This window comes from Leuresthes tenuis, unplaced genomic scaffold (assembly GCF_036924035.1).
Source record: "Leuresthes tenuis unplaced genomic scaffold, fLeuTen1.0.hap1 SCAF_11, whole genome shotgun sequence".
Taxonomy (NCBI): Eukaryota; Metazoa; Chordata; class Actinopteri; order Atheriniformes; family Atherinopsidae; genus Leuresthes; species Leuresthes tenuis.
The window spans coordinates 22,635,497-22,651,056 of record NW_027325365.1 but is presented as its reverse complement, the minus strand read 5'-3'; the positions used below and the strand labels follow the sequence as shown (position 1 = coordinate 22,651,056).

The 15,560-nt window shown below is 44.8% G+C and overlaps 2 protein-coding genes across 6 annotated transcripts in view; one reads left to right on the top strand and one right to left on the bottom strand.

The window, feature by feature from the left end:
* Window positions 1-127: 127 nt before the first annotated feature.
* hdx (highly divergent homeobox) lies at window positions 128-6,466 on the bottom strand. 4 transcript variants are annotated; one of them, XM_072396111.1, is made up of 11 exons: window positions 6,272-6,465; window positions 4,847-5,011; window positions 4,520-4,666; window positions 3,191-4,363; window positions 3,056-3,112; window positions 2,767-2,913; window positions 2,037-2,235; window positions 1,877-1,956; window positions 1,110-1,211; window positions 713-835; window positions 128-608 (listed from the first exon to the last, which is right to left on the bottom strand). In XM_072396111.1, exons 2-11 carry the CDS (start codon window positions 4,913-4,915, stop codon window positions 354-356), a joined length of 2,352 nt encoding a protein of 783 aa, XP_072252212.1. In that variant the 5' UTR covers window positions 4,916-5,011; window positions 6,272-6,465; the 3' UTR covers window positions 128-353. The 4 variants fall into 4 exon arrangements, with proteins under 4 accessions (XP_072252212.1, XP_072252213.1, XP_072252211.1 ...); XM_072396112.1 differs by having other exon boundaries at window positions 4,583-5,011; window positions 6,272-6,466; XM_072396110.1 differs by having other exon boundaries at window positions 4,520-5,011.
* A 2,516-nt stretch (window positions 6,467-8,982) lies between these two features.
* The window catches only part of LOC140318332 (connector enhancer of kinase suppressor of ras 2), a 59,861-nt gene continuing 53,283 nt past the window's right edge, over window positions 8,983-15,560 (top strand). For both annotated transcript variants that reach the window (XM_072396109.1, XM_072396108.1), the window contains exon 1: window positions 8,983-9,392. In XM_072396109.1, the coding sequence (XP_072252210.1) occupies window positions 9,329-9,392 (64 nt within the window). In that variant the 5' untranslated portion in view covers window positions 8,983-9,328. The remainder of the gene's footprint in view (window positions 9,393-15,560) is intronic.

Sequence of the window (15,560 nt, the reverse complement as noted above, 5' to 3'; positions counted from 1 at the left end):
GTGAATGTTGAGGTTTAGTTTCTGATTTTAATTTAATGGACAATGCTCCAGTCGCACCTTTATAAGTACATATTAATTCAATTTTTGTTCAGTTACACAGAATAAAAAGAAAGAAAAGAGACACAGGTAAGTTAGAGGTCATTTATTGTTCTCTCTGGACTGGACCAGAGCAAGGCGAATGATATGCAGTAAAAAAGGCATCCATCATACCAACAGTCATAGTGAAGCATCAATCCACAGGCACTGTGCATGGAGTATGAATTTACCAGAGTGTTTGTGTGTAAAACCAGCCACTGAGTGGAGTGTGAAAACATCTGTAGGAGTGTGTGTTGGTGTGAGCTGATGTAGACAAGTCAGTTTTGTTTGGCTGCTGCTTCCTGCAGCTGTTCCTCTGATGCAGAGGGCTCAGTAACTTCAATTGTTGCGTCATCTTTGTTTATGGTGACAAGAAAGAATTCTTCCTTCGCTTGAACCTGTTGAGGATCTAAACTGCTCACGCCGTCTGTGTGGGGGTCGCCGTGGTTGGGCGTTGCATCCGGCTGGGCTCCTCTCTCCACGGTCATGTCCCAGTCCTGGTCTGAAGGCTGAGGTAGACTGGCCAAGAGTTCCTGAATGCATACAGAACACTTAGGGTAAGGAAAATAGTTGGGAAAGATTTCCACCTGGTACTCAAATGGATCTCGATGCTGTGTAAACATGACTATAAATGTACCTGCTGTCTCTCCAGGTCATTAGTCCTCACAGCGATGAGCAGGCTCTTGGTGAAGATCGCAAGCTCCTGGTATTTTTGTTTTTGGTTCTCTAGCTCGTTTTCCAAGAACTGCACTTCCTCGTGCTGAAACGGAAAAATCAATATGCCGAAAAGGTAATTCAGAGTCTGAGAGCACAGCGCGACAGAGCTCTTTTTTAAAATCTTTCTTTGAAAATAAGCATTTAACCTTGATATATCTATTTCAGTTCAATTTGTGTAGCACCAATTCACAACAAATGTAATCTCAAGGCACTTTAAAGAGAAAGAAGTTCAGTAAAATAAAGCCTGTCTCAATCCAACTGTCTATCCAGACAGCGTAGCATAAACTTCACACGATGGGTTTTTTGTGGGATTTCACCTTGAATTCCAGCAGGTTCTGCATTTGCTCGAGGTCTGAAGCCACTAATTCACCATCGTCGTCATCATCAGCTTCTTCGTCCTCATCAATCACCTCAATCTTCTGTCAAAAGCATCGAAAAGCTGAGGTCAGAAAAATGATGCCCTCGCAGTGAAAATTCAGAAAACTGCCGTAGAGCTGGGCGACATGTCCCAAAAAACTACGCAAAACTTGGTATTTGCAGGCAGAATGGTGATAATTATCACAAGGAATAACGAGAAAAACAAACGTCACACAGTAAAATCTTTCTTAGTAATAAGAGAACGCAAACTAAAATATGTCCCCCGTTTCTCAGCGTCACTCAGAACATGTGACTACACTTGCTGTATTACGTGAAAGTGGAGGACTTACGTGCTAAATAGGCCTGTGGGCTGTTTCGGGATGTTAAGTTGTGAAAAGGTGACATTTGCTTTCTTGCATCATCATAGGCACCAAAGTTACTGATTAAAACCACCAAGGAAACTGAGGTAACTATGGAAACAGTAGTCCAACCGTGACATTTTGAAATATCTGCTTTATGAGGACCTACTAGGTATAACAAAATTAACTGTGATGTAGAAACATCTGGAAGGACCAAGCATGATGAGAAAAAGTTGATTAGGTGATATTTGATTGCTGCTGTAGCTGTGTTGCTTCAATCTACTGTGAGTCTATTTAATTTTATGCCAGTGTTCATTCCAAAGTGGCAAACTTTAAAGAGGCCCTACAGTAATATCAGCTGAAAATACCACATTATTGGCCAGCGGAGCAGCAGTGGACACGTCCAGTCCGTCGTCTCCGTCTCCCTGTTGCGAATCGACGGTCCCGTCTAGATTTGAGAACAGCGTGTGAATGCCGAGAGGCACAGCAGTGCACAGTTCACGAGTGCAAAGTTATCAGCAGCCTCACCCTCAGACAGGCACACAGATCCACCGTCGTTTAAGTCATCCCCGAGCTCAGGCGACCTGAGCCGCTCCCCGTCAGGACTGAGGGCCACCGGGGAATCGTTTCCTGGGGACGATGTCGTGAATACAGCAGGCCCCCCTTTAGGAGGAGGAATTTCAATACCCATCAGACGGTACTTCCTGCGTCTGTTGCTGATCCATGTCTGCAAACCGGGAAAAAAACATGACATGCAACTGAGTCGAGTTAAAAACAGGCTCCGACAGAGAACTGCACCACTCTCAGGTTAGTTTCCACTGATCTGAGGATCGTCCTGACTTCCTGTTCTCTCTCTAAAGGCCAACATTTTTCTTCCTTACAATTAAAGTCCTTGTGAGGGAGATGGCAGAGGGTCATGCATGTGTTCCAGGACTTTGGGACTGTATGTACTCCATCAGCAAGGAGGACTTTAACTGCATGACTTTTAAACAAGTATGCACGAACATGTTAGAAAATGTCAGTGACCAAGGCATATCCAGATTGTGTCCCGATTGACTTTAAAAAGTCTGGACACCTAAACCCTACAAAATGTGGTCGGGAGTGTGGTTCCGATCGGATTTTATATTGCGGCTTTATGGGATAGTTTTCTGGAAAGGAACAATCTGATTTGAAACAAATCGGATTTGCTTGCAGCTTGAACACATCCGACTGCTTTTAAACTTGAATCATCAACAGCCCCCTCTGTGAAGTTCTTTACCTTGACTATTTCAGTGTCTACATTGAGCTGGTTGGCTGCAGCAGTGATCTTCTCCCTGCACACTGAGCCCAGACTAGTCATGCCTCGGTCCCAGTAGCGCTTCAGTTGGATGAGATCCCCATCGCTGAACTGAGTCCGATCCTGCAGCTGAAAACATGAACCTCTGGGTGAATAGACTGCATGCACACAGACACAAAGCAGGCTGGAGATGATGTTTTATTAAAGACATACATGCACATCACTCTACGTTCACGCTGTGAACTGCGTCAGTCGGGTAAGAAGTACTTACTGTTCTTTTTCTGGAGTTGCTGATGACCCAGGGGGCTGCAGACACGCCGAGTGAAGTCTACACATAAAGACACACACCTTAAATCTTTCAAATCCCTTTGAGGAACAATGTTACTGATCCAAGAACCTCTCCTACCTGAGAACTTGATTCTCCTGTAAATGAGGTCTGCGCTGTGAGTGAGTAGCTGCCCTGAAGGCTTGCGTTGCTGTGAAGCGATGCAGGCCTGGAGCCAGTTGTGGGAGGAGTGCAGCTTCCTCTCACGACGGACACTTCAGCCCCAGTTGGGCTGGCTAATGTCCGCTCCCTGTGGATGTGTGTTTGAGCGGCCATATTTGCCAACTCCTCCTCCCTTTGCCACTCATCCTCTTCGTCTCCAGTTTCCATGGCAATGGACAAGTTATGACTGGTGTCCAGTGGTGCTGGTCTATGGGTCTCCTGGCTACTCCGGGAAGACGCTTGTCCAGATCTGAGGCGGTCGTCTTCGCCTTTTTCTGTCAAGGTGAAGACCTGCTGAATACGAGGTGTCAGCTCAGAGGAAGCGCCGGAGTTCGGGGCAGGGAGGGAGACCCGGATCTTCTGCTGCGGGGCAGGAGGTTGAGGTTGGGGGTTGGAGTGAGGTCTGGGCTGAATCTGAGCCTGGGATTGTGAGGAAGAGGACCAAGGGCGGCTTTGCGCTGTACCATACTGTCTAGTCCAGCTGTGAGGTACCACCCCTGTTCCTGCACTTACCCCTCCTTCCCCAATGGATAAAGTGCCCTTCCTGACTGCAGTGTAGACTAAAGGTCCTGAGGCAGATGTGAGGGATGAGAGATTCTGTGAGAGGGACACTAGCTTGGAGTGAACAGGTGAGGACGTGGAGCTGTTCCTGCTCTGCAGCACCTGGTTGATCAGCGATGAAGACGCATGGGCTGAAAGCTCGGAGTCGGACTGAGGCGGGACAGCCGCAGGTCTCGGCCGGGAGCGAGGGACGGAGTTCAGAGAGTAGATCCCGGTCAGTATTACGTCATTATTGTTGTTGTTGTTGTTGCCTCCACTGCTAAGCGGGGAGGAGGATGAGGGGGAGGAAGATGTTGATGAGAAAGAAGGGAAAGACGAGGATGGAGGGAGAAGGTGCACACGATTCCGTGCTGCAGCCATGTCAGCAGGAAGCACCCCTGCCGCAAGGCTGTGATTGGACAGCGCACCCCCAGCTAATGCATGATTGGAGAGTAGCCCGCCGGCTAGTCCGTGACTAGATAAGGAATGAGACACGCTCCCATTCTGATCAGCCTTGGAGGCAAGCTTCCGTCTTTTGTTGCCAACCCATGTCTGCGTGATAAAAGCAACAGTAACATCACTTTTAAAAAATAAAAAAAAAGGAAAACGTTCAGCAAAATATGAGGAACTACATAATTCGTGATTCAGCACAGATCAAACTCACAGCTTCAAATGGAAATAAAATCACAGCACAGTTCATGGGCCTACCCGGACAACACTGAAGTCCAGTTTGGCCTCCTGAGCACATTGCAGTATTAGCTGGAAACATGCCTTGCTCTGATTGGTCATCCCATTCTCATAGTAACGTTCCAGGATCCGCTGCTGTTCAGCTGTAAACACTGACCGCAGGTTCATCTGAAAGGCAGTCACAAAGACCAAGAGCCCACCGAACCCCCCCCCACTCTTTTGTAAAAAAAACAAGCTCAGCCAGAACACGTTTATTAAACATTTACACCTAAAGAACTGCTTTTTTTGGTTGTTTTTCATTCTCAATCGGTCAACATTCGTATGTCATGTCATCTTTAACATACTCACAGTCTGCAGGCCACGCCTTTGTGGCCACGCATCCATTCTGCTGCTACTGGAGGGGAACGGGGCAGCCATGCAGATCACAGCGGCACCTCCATCTTTCTACGACAGCACGGCTTTGATTGTGCTCATCTTGCCACAGTGTGCCCGGCACATCGCTGGGTCCTATGGCTGAGTGGGAAAGCAAAGCGGACAGCACTGTTGTCGTGAGCGAAAAAAAAACTAAATAAAACTAAACACAAAGATGCTCGTCCCACATGGCAGATAGCTGGTCAACATTGTTTGTCATGTAATACAGAGCAGAGTCAGCACTGACGTCAGGCTGCAACTGTTTTGTGAATGAACACTACTACCACTGTCTGAAAAGTTTCATATGTCTTCACGTGTGGTATTCATCGTGGTTCTTTTGTTTCTGTGGTGTATTCTTCATCAACTGTGCATGTAGAACTCTGTTATGTGTGCATTGTGCGTTTCCTGCACGGGGGCCAGGACAGACACCACATTTCCCCGGCTAAATAAAAAGGCTCCTTTATAGTAGAAACAACAATAGCGCTATACATCACAACCGAGGCCGAGTTCATGTCATCTTTCCCATAGGAAAAAGTTCATTGTTGACGCTACTGAAATGGACACAAAATTTGACACAACACCCTGACGCGTGCATAAAGAAAACTAGTGAGACGCAAGGGCAAGTGTTGTTATGTTTGACACGGCGGGTTAGTTTCAACATTGGGGACATGGAATTTAAAACATATGTAAATATATATGCACGTTTCGTATGAAACCTCCACTGTGGGAGTACAAGGGGAACGAATGAGAAAAACAACGAGAACCAGCCCGGATAAAGAACGAAACTGGAACTTTCGAAGAGTTGAAAGGCAGCGATCAGAAAAAAAGTTTTGAAATAAGCATAGCTGGGGGGTTTTGCGAAACAGTAAGTCGCTTACGGACATGTTGTGCGACCAATAAGCAGGCTGCAGGTTTATTTTGGTACGCTGACTGCGCATGGCTACTGTCTGTATGGAAACACTGCGGCGAGAATTAGCAAACAATTGTGGGCAAGTCGGCTTAGAACGCCACCGAGGCATCAGCAAGTGGGTTTAGACACATAATTACCGCATAGGAAGGACACGTCTTAACCTTAGGACTAGGAGCCAGACGGTAAACACACCGGGTAAGAGCCGCTGTACCACAACGGCCGTGCAGGCAGCCTGTTAGCTTGCAGGCCACAGCAGCCATGTCCGAGCCAGCCGACGTAAGCTAGCATTAGCATAGCTTTCCCAGTGGATAGCTGCAGCTAAACTTTTCCTTCAAATCTGTGATTTCCCGACCCTGGAAGGCTCCCTCGCGCTGACCCTAGCTTCGACCGGAAGGCAACGAGCGCGTTTAACGGTAGCCTTCAGCGAAAAGCGAAATCGCCTTCTAACGTACCATTTCGGATGTCAAAATCAGACGAACGTTCCAAATCAGCAGATTTCTTCACCAGTCCCCTTTGCTAGACAATGAAATCAGAACGTCCGATCATCAATTCTAATCATGATTGTGACGTAATCGCAGACAGGAGCCAATGGGAGCTCGAGATCATTGCAGTGACATTCAGAAAGGCCCGAAAACTGAGCACGGTGGTCCCGCCCACCATTGACTTTGTTCGGCGGGTTGCTGGAGGGGGAGGTCACAGACATGGAAGCGGTTGGAGATTGAGAATGGAAGTGGTTCGTTTCCTCCTCACTAAAGTATATTTTCATGTAATGTCACTGTTGTTCCTTTTGGAGAAAGAGCTTGCGTCCACAGCTGGAGCTGTATATGTTTCACTGCAGGCCCCAGACGACAGATTTCTGTCTTGAACTTTTGATTATCTGTTACTTTGAAATGTGACACGGGGAAAGCTTTTTTTTTTCTTTTTTTTTTTTTTCTAAATTTTCACATTTTATTGGACTTTTATAAACCTGTTAGGACTTGCTTTAATAAAGTATGTACTATCATTATGAATACACAACACATATTCATTTACATTTCTACAAGTTGCATCTTACAAAAAAACATATTTGTAACTGATCCTGATTAAAGCAAACTTCCTAATAGCCAATTGGTATTTTTGCTACAGAATGGCCATTAATACAATATACACACTGCCTTGAAAGAGAGACAGACAGAAAAATGCTATAACTACATCTTAAATTGACGACAACAATCAAATCCATTCAGGCAACTGTTTTTCCTCTAAACCTGGGTGAAATGACCTTTGACTTTAATAAGTAACTCATAAACGCAGCCACCTGTCCAGTCTTACAGGTCTTTGCTAGATTGTTACGTTGAAAGCATTCATTTGTGAGACTTCTGGAGTCAGTATTACCGCAGGAAGCTTCCATTTGTTGTTTGTTGAAAAAGTAATAAAGACTTTCATTCACTCACATTGACTTCTAATTTGTTATTGTCGTATATGAAGGTAATGTGTGGTCATACTGTACTGTTTTGCTGTGCAAAAGTTTGCCCTCATTTCTTTACACACTGCCAGGTAAACAGGAAATACTGTAGGTGCAGCAATATATTGAAACATGAAAACATAAATGGAAACACAGTACATTAAGCAAGAAACAGTAGTCTGCACAGTTCTAAAGAGCTTAGATGAGCTTTTTGTGTCTCTTCTTTAAGACAGGAATAGTTCTCCAGGCTTCTTGAAGGACATCCCAAAGCTGTTCTTTGGATGTCGGCTGCTTTTTGTTCCGTTCTCTGTCAGATGATCCCACACTGCTTCAATAATGTTGAGGCCCGGGCTCTGGGGAGGATTCATGCCTCCATAAGACCTGTTGCCACTGATTTTCAGTCCACTTCTTGTGTCATTTAGCATAGCTCAGCCTTTTCTCCCTGTTTCCCTTCCTTGATAATGGCTTCTTGGCAGCCACCCTTCCACGGAGACCATTTCTGATGAGGCTTCATTGAACAGTAGACGGATCAACTGAAGGTCCAGTTACATCTCTTAGGTCTTGTGTCAGGTCTTTGCTGGACTTAGGACATCATGTTCATCTGCTGTAGATAATCTTTTAGGTCTGCCACTTTTTTTAAATAACATACTGCACACCATGCATATACAATTTAAAAAAATATATTAAGGCCTTTTTGAAAACCCCTTGTTGGTGAAAAAAAATATTACTTTTTTCAAATGCAACAAAATAAATGGGCACATGTTTTGTGGCAGGCTGCTAGTCACAAAGAGTCTATTGATACCACTTAAAAAGCTTATTTGCAAAGCTGTCACAACACCAGTTCATCCCATTGAGGGGCTTCTTTTTTTCTTTCTTCTGCATGAATGCTACATAGGGCAGTGTTTAATGGACTGAGAAACAATCAAAACAGACAGAAAAGACTGAAATTTAGAGAAAAAACAACCAACGTCCAAAGAAAACTTAAATACCTTCATCACCCCTGGAGAACTATTGCTCAAGACTGCTTTTAAAAAAAGAAACAAAAAAAAAAACCGGCTACTCTGAAGCAGAATAGAGAGACACGAGGAGTGGCTCAAGACTTTTGCAGACAATAGTTTTCTCCAATAAATGTTTGGCTGCTTTAATCCATGACGTCACCTGTATCCCAGGTGCGCAGCAGGGGGCGCTGTTCCTCCTAATTAGGTCCGCGCACGACGGGCAGCAACGCCTGACAACTGATGCTGATAATCCTCGGAGAGTGAACTTCCATGGATGGTGAAAACAGCTGACACCTCCCCGTTGGAGGTGGCACCAACGAAAACACAGCGAATGCACAGACCAGTGGTGCCTCTGAACTCTGTGAAATAAGCATAATTAACCTTTTATGTCTGCCTTATCATCAGCGTTTACATATAGGACTCAAAAGAGCGTACTGCAGTGTATATATTATTTATTGTGGTGCTGCTACAAACAGAGCACGATTTGTCAAAGGGTTCTTAGGATATTTGCATAAAACCTCTTTCTCTGTGCATGTGTGACTGAGGCGGCGGGAGGGAGGGGGTGGGGGTGCTAGAGGGCAGAGAAATCCTCCCTATATGGTGTGCGTTGCACCATTCCCTGGTCTGTATTATGAGCGGTGGCCCTGGTGATGCTGCAGCGAGGCGGGAGGGAGGAAAAGAGGAGAGGGGAGGGGTCGCTCCATCTCCTCGCGCCCACCGAATCCACTTCTCACAGCGCGCCGGCTGCTGGCGGGAAAGCACGAGAGCCACAGAGAAAGAGAGAGAGAGAGGGGGAGAGACACGGAGAGAGTTAGGGAACGAGTGGAGGGAGGGAGAGGAGAGAGCGTTGTGTGTGTGCGTGTTTGTGTGCGCGTGTGGATTGCACCACCGCATCCCGTTCACCGTTTCTGCAGGCGACCATGCTCTGATGGAGAGAGTAAACCCGACGAGCTTTTCCTTTTCCCCAGATTTATCCACCGCTCTGTCATTCCAGATGTGACTGACAGGTCGTTTTATGACGCCCGCATCGAGTCCCGTGCTGTTCACCTCGGAGATACTGTGACACCATGGCTTTGGTTATGGAACCTATAAGTAAATGGACACCAAAGCAAGTGCTGGACTGGATGAAAGGTAATGTTGCATCCTCACGCTCTTAGTGTTCATGCTACTTGTGGTTAGAATGATGATAATGATGATGATGATGATGAAGATGATGATGCTGGTGGTAGTGAGCAGCGGAGGGCCACACTTAACACATGTGTGTTATCCTCATCCATGGAAACCTACACCCTGACGTGAGATTTTAGCCGCTGTGAGTGACTACTCTGAGACCGATTAAAGTCACTAAAGAAGTGCAAACACGTCTGAGCCGGTGCGGTGAAATGGATGTCCCCAAGAAGCACGGTGGCTCAGCATCCTCTCACCTCTCGCAAACCGAGCCTGTGGGCTGCAGAATGGCTCTCATCATTGACTAGGGAGGGGGGGGGGGGGGGGGGGGGTATGTCATCCTCACTCACTGGCACATGTCCTCGAGTCCATACCGCCACGCGCCGTGAAAGCTGTGTGTGCGAGGGTCAACGTGTGTGCGCGAGCGTGCACGGTTAATGTAGTTCGCTGCATGCACTCCATTCCAACCCCCCCTTCCCCCGATGCCAGCCGCACAGTCGGTTTCAGCACCTTGGACAGCGCAATGCCTCCTGCCTTATAAGGCGAAGGCAGCGGTCACACTCGCTTTTTTCTTTTCTTTTTTTCTTTCTGATGCTCGCTTTGCTGGCACGGATCCCCTCATAGAGACAGTATGAATGAGTAATCACTAATCGTGCGTGTATGTGTGCACGTGCGCGCGTATGTGTGTGTTTGGTGGTGCTGTTCTCACACACTCTCGTCATCCACAGAACTGTGAGAGAAACTGTGGTCGGCCTACTGACAGACAATAGAAAAGAGAAGGAGGGGGTGTCCGCAATCGTTACTTAAGACGATGACTTAATCACTACTTGACTATGACTCAGAATATTACAAAAGTGTAAGAAACGCTTGTCTCCAAGAGGCCAAATTCCAGTGTGTCACGTTTATCTCTCTCAGCGTGTTTCAGGACCTCTGTTTGATTTTCATTGCGGTGAAGTACCGATCTCTCAGATTAGAACTCAAGGTAGCTGATAGGCCCTCAAGATACACGGAGAGAAGTTATTTGGGTTGCGTCAGGTGAAGTGATTATGAGATGTCCCAGGATTTGTAATTGCTCTCAGCAGCCACAGCCAATAGAGTTATAGCTTCATCCTTTGATCTGTGTAGTGCTTCTCCACCGGTCATTAATAGAAGATTAGCTGAAATGTGATTGGAAATAACATTAGTAACAGGCCAAAAGGGGTTTTTGTTTGCAATATGAAAATAATACACTCAGTGCATATAACTGACTAACAAGCACGCAGAAATACTTCAGAGTGAAACAGTAGTACTGGCTTTGTCTTATTATGAGAGATGAAATTCAGAATTATTCATACTTAGCAGTTTTGGACCAAATTCGAGCTAATGGCAAGTCAGTCAAAGAATCACTGTATCCGCTAGCCTGCAATGAAAAGTTACGTGCAGGTCATCCACCTTCTAAACAAATAAACTACATACTTGCTGGTTCTAGGAAGGTTAAGTTTGATGAGTAAGAAAGACAGAAGTTGAAAACATAGCCGTTGGATGAAGATGAACGCTAGTTTTACATTCCAGTTTGTTTCTGTTTCAAACTGTGATGATTTTGAAATGGCTTCAAATTAAAGTTGATATCGATAACAGCTATTGTTAGAGAAGTGTAAAGAGTCCAACCCACCAACAAAGTGCTTAAATTAGATTATTTTCATCATTTTGGGCTTATCATCAATCACAAAAGTTTCCACAGTTGCGTCAAACTCAAATTCAGGAAGCCCTCTCCTTCTCCTTCATAAACCATCAGCGGCAGGCTTATGCTTGGATCTTATTTTCTTATGAGTAATGTAAAAGGCGAATATTAATCTGTATGCTTACAAGGGTTTCACTTTGGCCCCTTCAGTGGAAGCGCTTCATCTCTCTCATGTTGATCCAAGTAGTCTTGTACCGCTTATACAGAGAGGTGACACTGAGACCTTCTTTAGAAGCGCTTTAGCATTTCCTCTACAGTTAAATGACAGACATAAGACATTTTGTCTGAGAGCTAACATTAGTCTCCACTATGAAATTATTAGAATATTGGATGTCAATATCTATTTTTGTAGAGTTGAATTGGCCAGTCACTCTGTCATGATAGAAAAGTTGTGCCTTTTTGCTCATTTGCCACAGCAATTGCAACATACCCACTGCTGTAATTTGCGTACTCTAGAAAACAAAAATTGCTCAGAATTTAGTTTTGACAGCAAGAAATGCTATTACAGAGTAAAAGTTGTTGATAAAAATGGGTGCACTTTATATGTTTTTGAGCAAGTAGTAATTGTTGCTGTTGGCACAAAATTAATCTTTTCAGTCCGTCTTGTGAGATCCAGCATTTTGATTTTCATCAGAAGACTCAGTACAGCCTTTCAGACTTTCTTTTTCCTCCCTTTTAAAAATACATATTAGGAATGCATCTCTTGCCAGCATGGAAAAAAAAAAACGTCACCCTCTCTGTAAAAAGATGTCAAATATTAAGCTCTTGTCTTTTCTCGAAAAGCAGCTCTTCTTTTACCTCAACAGCCCTTCCTTGACATATGAAAGAATATAGGACAGAGAGATATGATACTCTGCAGTCTTGTCCAGAAAACCTGACACAGCCAGCTACAATGCAGGCTATACTATATATCTCCCACTGCTGTAGAAGGACTGCTCCAGCAGCAAAACACTGGTGAGGCTCACAGAAAGATGACTCATCAGCATTTTGTTTTGATTTGCACACCCACACCAGAGGAGTTTCCTATATGAGCATGTGTGTGTGTGTGTGAGGGCATGTATCCGCTAAAGCGTGTGCATCTGATGACGCAACTGATGGGTTGAACAGGGTGCATAAGGATCTGTGCATGCGAGGCAGCAAAGGAAAATGGACTTCTCCGCCTCTCTCTGTGGTGTGTGCACTTCATAAGATCCCCCTGCGCTCTCAGGCACTCACTATCGGCAGTCTGCTGATGCATACGACATTGACAGGAAAATGAATAAATCTGTTCTTTTTTTCCTGCAGTAAACCTTCTATCACTTTATGCACGCTAATGTATTGGAACAATCTAAAAATAATGGTGAGATGTCACATTTCAGTCGGTGCAGGGGACTGTGAATGACTGACAGCGCGCACACGTTCCAGTGATGTTCAACTTATCTGTTGAAACCGTTAACACACTGGTATTTTTTGCACCCCACTTGAGCAGCAGATGCTTTACTTTTCTGATGAGAGAATCATCTTATCGCTACTTCACTATTTGAGTCTCTTGGGGTGTCATTTGTCTGTTTGTTTATCTGTTTATTAGCTAGCATGCAGGCTGAATATCGCAAAGCTGGGAGATTTAGCACTGAGAAAATGGAATAACACATTCAATTCTGGAGCAGATCTTGACCACGGTCTTTAAAAATGAAAAGAGCATTAGCATTAGCAGAGGACAGTCTCTCTTGAGTGAGCCACTTGTTCCATACTGAGTCCCTTGATTTAGTCTCCTGCCGACATGGTAAGGAGGCCTGTGTTGAAAAACACACTCCCCCTGGCTCTGACTGTGTGCCTGCTGTAATTTCAGCCACATTAAAGATTAAAAAGTAGTCCTTATTATGAGAAAAACACTCACATATGCACATCCATAGAGGACACTATTCGTGTTCTCCATTTTTTACCTGTGTGCACCAAAGAAGTTCCCAGGTGCAAGCACTGCATATGGATAGTCACTTGTGCACTCCAAGGAATACACATTTTTACTAAATTATATGGCACATGTGCATGTATGCACACTGACACATGCATAGGCACAAACTCGGGAGCAGCCGCTTTAAGTGGGGCATCGGTAGTCATGGAAACCCAATCTGATCGTGTTTGAGTCACAGCACGTGTCATAAAATGGGGAGGCAGCAACATGCTTAGATGCCCAATGCACAGCTAGACATATAGAGACACTAAGAGACACACACATGCATATATAAGCGTGCACAGACACTCATCAGCTTCTCCTCCTGTTTTATGGCCTAAAGCGGAGAGGAAGAGAAGAGAGCGGGGACATGGATTCAGAAATGGGGAAGTGCAAAATGAAAGAAAGGCTGAGGAGCCTAAGATGGGGGAGGAAATGAGGGAGCGTGAAAGGGTGGGCATGTCAGAGAAAGAGGAGAGGCGATGGCAGAGGGGAGCGGGGATGGGAGATGCTGTGGGCATCATATGAAAGCACCCGCTCTATCCGGCTGCTCGGACAGAGGGGCCTGTGTGATTGTGTGTGTGTGTGTGAGTGGATGTTCACATGCGCTTTATTGGGTTGGTTTTGCACCTGTTGTAAACAGTTTTACAACCACAAACATTAGCATCAAACAAGGTTCCTCAGGACCCCGTATGAGATCATGAGAAAAAGCTGAGGAGACCAGTTTACAGCTTTTACCCCTCTATAGTTGCAAAATGATATTTGTGTTCGGTCAAATCGTAAAAAAAATCCCTCTGTTTGTCTTTTCCTAAACTTTTCATTGACTTAGATGGAAAACATCATGGGGTTAAGGAAAGGTGGTCAGACAACTCTTAAGGGCTTAGGAAAATACAACTGCACTGCGATCAGAAGTCGCCCACACTTACACTAAGCTGTGATTTGGGTCTGCAGCACTGAAACTACAAAAGTTGTGGCTGCGAGGAATCGTGGGGCAGAATGATCTAATGTCTTTAATAAAGGATGGTCCAGTGTATTCGATACCAAAGATCTTTAAGGAAGCATTAGAGCTCCTTTTCTTTGTTTTAGGTCAATTCGAACAACTTTTATCATGGATGCCACTTAGATACTTCCGGGTCATTTCACTCAGTTAGGAAGGTTCCTAAGCAAAACAGCCCTAGAAAAAACAGGTTACTTCAACTCAGCAAAGCTAGTTTGTCGCTCTGATCAAAAGTTTTGTGTTTTGATATTGCTAAATCTCTGTTAATGACCAAATAGGCAAGTAACTATTTGAGGGACAGAGCACAAAGCTTTAAACACAAGAGTCTGAACCAACAAGCAGCTAAGCACTTACAAATGAAAGACATATAGTTTATTTTAGCTGTTTTGAGCCCCACCAATTCCTTGTTAGCTCCTAACTACCCCACTATGTTTAATGGCGAGTTGCTTAGTTTGTATCAATCAGTTTTTTAGCGCTGGATTTTCCCCATACATTTAGTTTTGGAGTGCAAAACTGCTGTCTTCTGCAAACGGAAGCTGTAAACCTTTTCACTCTGCTCAAATCGAGACGGGAGCGATGTGACTTTACTTCACATTCTGTTTGTAAGGTGCAGGAGTGGAATGGTTGGTTGAAGCATGGACTTCTGAGCAGGCAGTAGAGTTTGTAACAAAACTGAATCGGCATGGCGGAACACATCACTCCAGCCAACGGCGCCGTTGTCATTAAGTTAATTCTGCCATGTCTGCTTGCTATTTTAAAGCACACACTCAAGCTAAGTTTATGGTCGCAGGTTTAGATCTTGAAGAGTCTTGAACTGTGGAGTGTGCCGAAAGTTACATCACAATACCTTGTGTGCCAGGCGCTTTGATGTCTTTTTGACTGGTTATGCACCTCCCAATTCTTGTAACCTGTCTCACCAGAATGACAACTTGAATGACAACTGCTACTGTAGCAGCAATCAAAACCCAAACAGGCACAATTATTCCAAATGCTAGAAAAACATCAAATACTGATACGTTGGAACTGTGTCGTCATGTCAGGGCATTAATTACTTACTTTCTATAGGACTCCTTCCAGCACTTTTACAGCTGTGTAGGAGTGTAATTTCCCAAGTAGCAAGTTTGCAGCAAGACAAACATACCTCAAGCACCGGTATAAACGATTATGGAGTGTACGTCACAATTCTCTTGCACAATAATCAATGCCACATACATAATTGCAGCTTAATATACCCCCAAGCCGCATCTTTTTGGTTGGTAAAAATGAGCAACAGTAAAGACGGGCGACTAAACGAGGACGGTTATTTTGCACCAATATCGTGTGACTGGACTTGTGACACTGAGCCAAACCTGTAAAGTTGTATGAGCTGGAAACCATAAACCAGCCATAATGTGGGACTGAGGGGAAACATCAGAGCTAAGGGATAAATGTGAGAAATTGCTTTTGGCTACTATGTGTTATCCCTCTTACATTACACGCAGTTAT

Excerpts from the sequence above, each read along its gene's own strand:
- hdx (XM_072396110.1), bottom strand. The coding sequence starts at position 4,798 with ATGAAAAACAACCAAAAAAAGCAGTTCTTTAGGTGTAAATGTTTAATA. Across the intron at positions 1,957-2,036 it reads ATCTGTGTGCCTGTCTGAGG|ACGGGACCGTCGATTCGCAA; the intron begins GTGAGGCTGCTG and ends TCTCAAATCTAG. Across the intron at positions 836-1,109 it reads AGAACCTGCTGGAATTCAAG|CACGAGGAAGTGCAGTTCTT; the intron begins GTGAAATCCCAC and ends TTTCCGTTTCAG.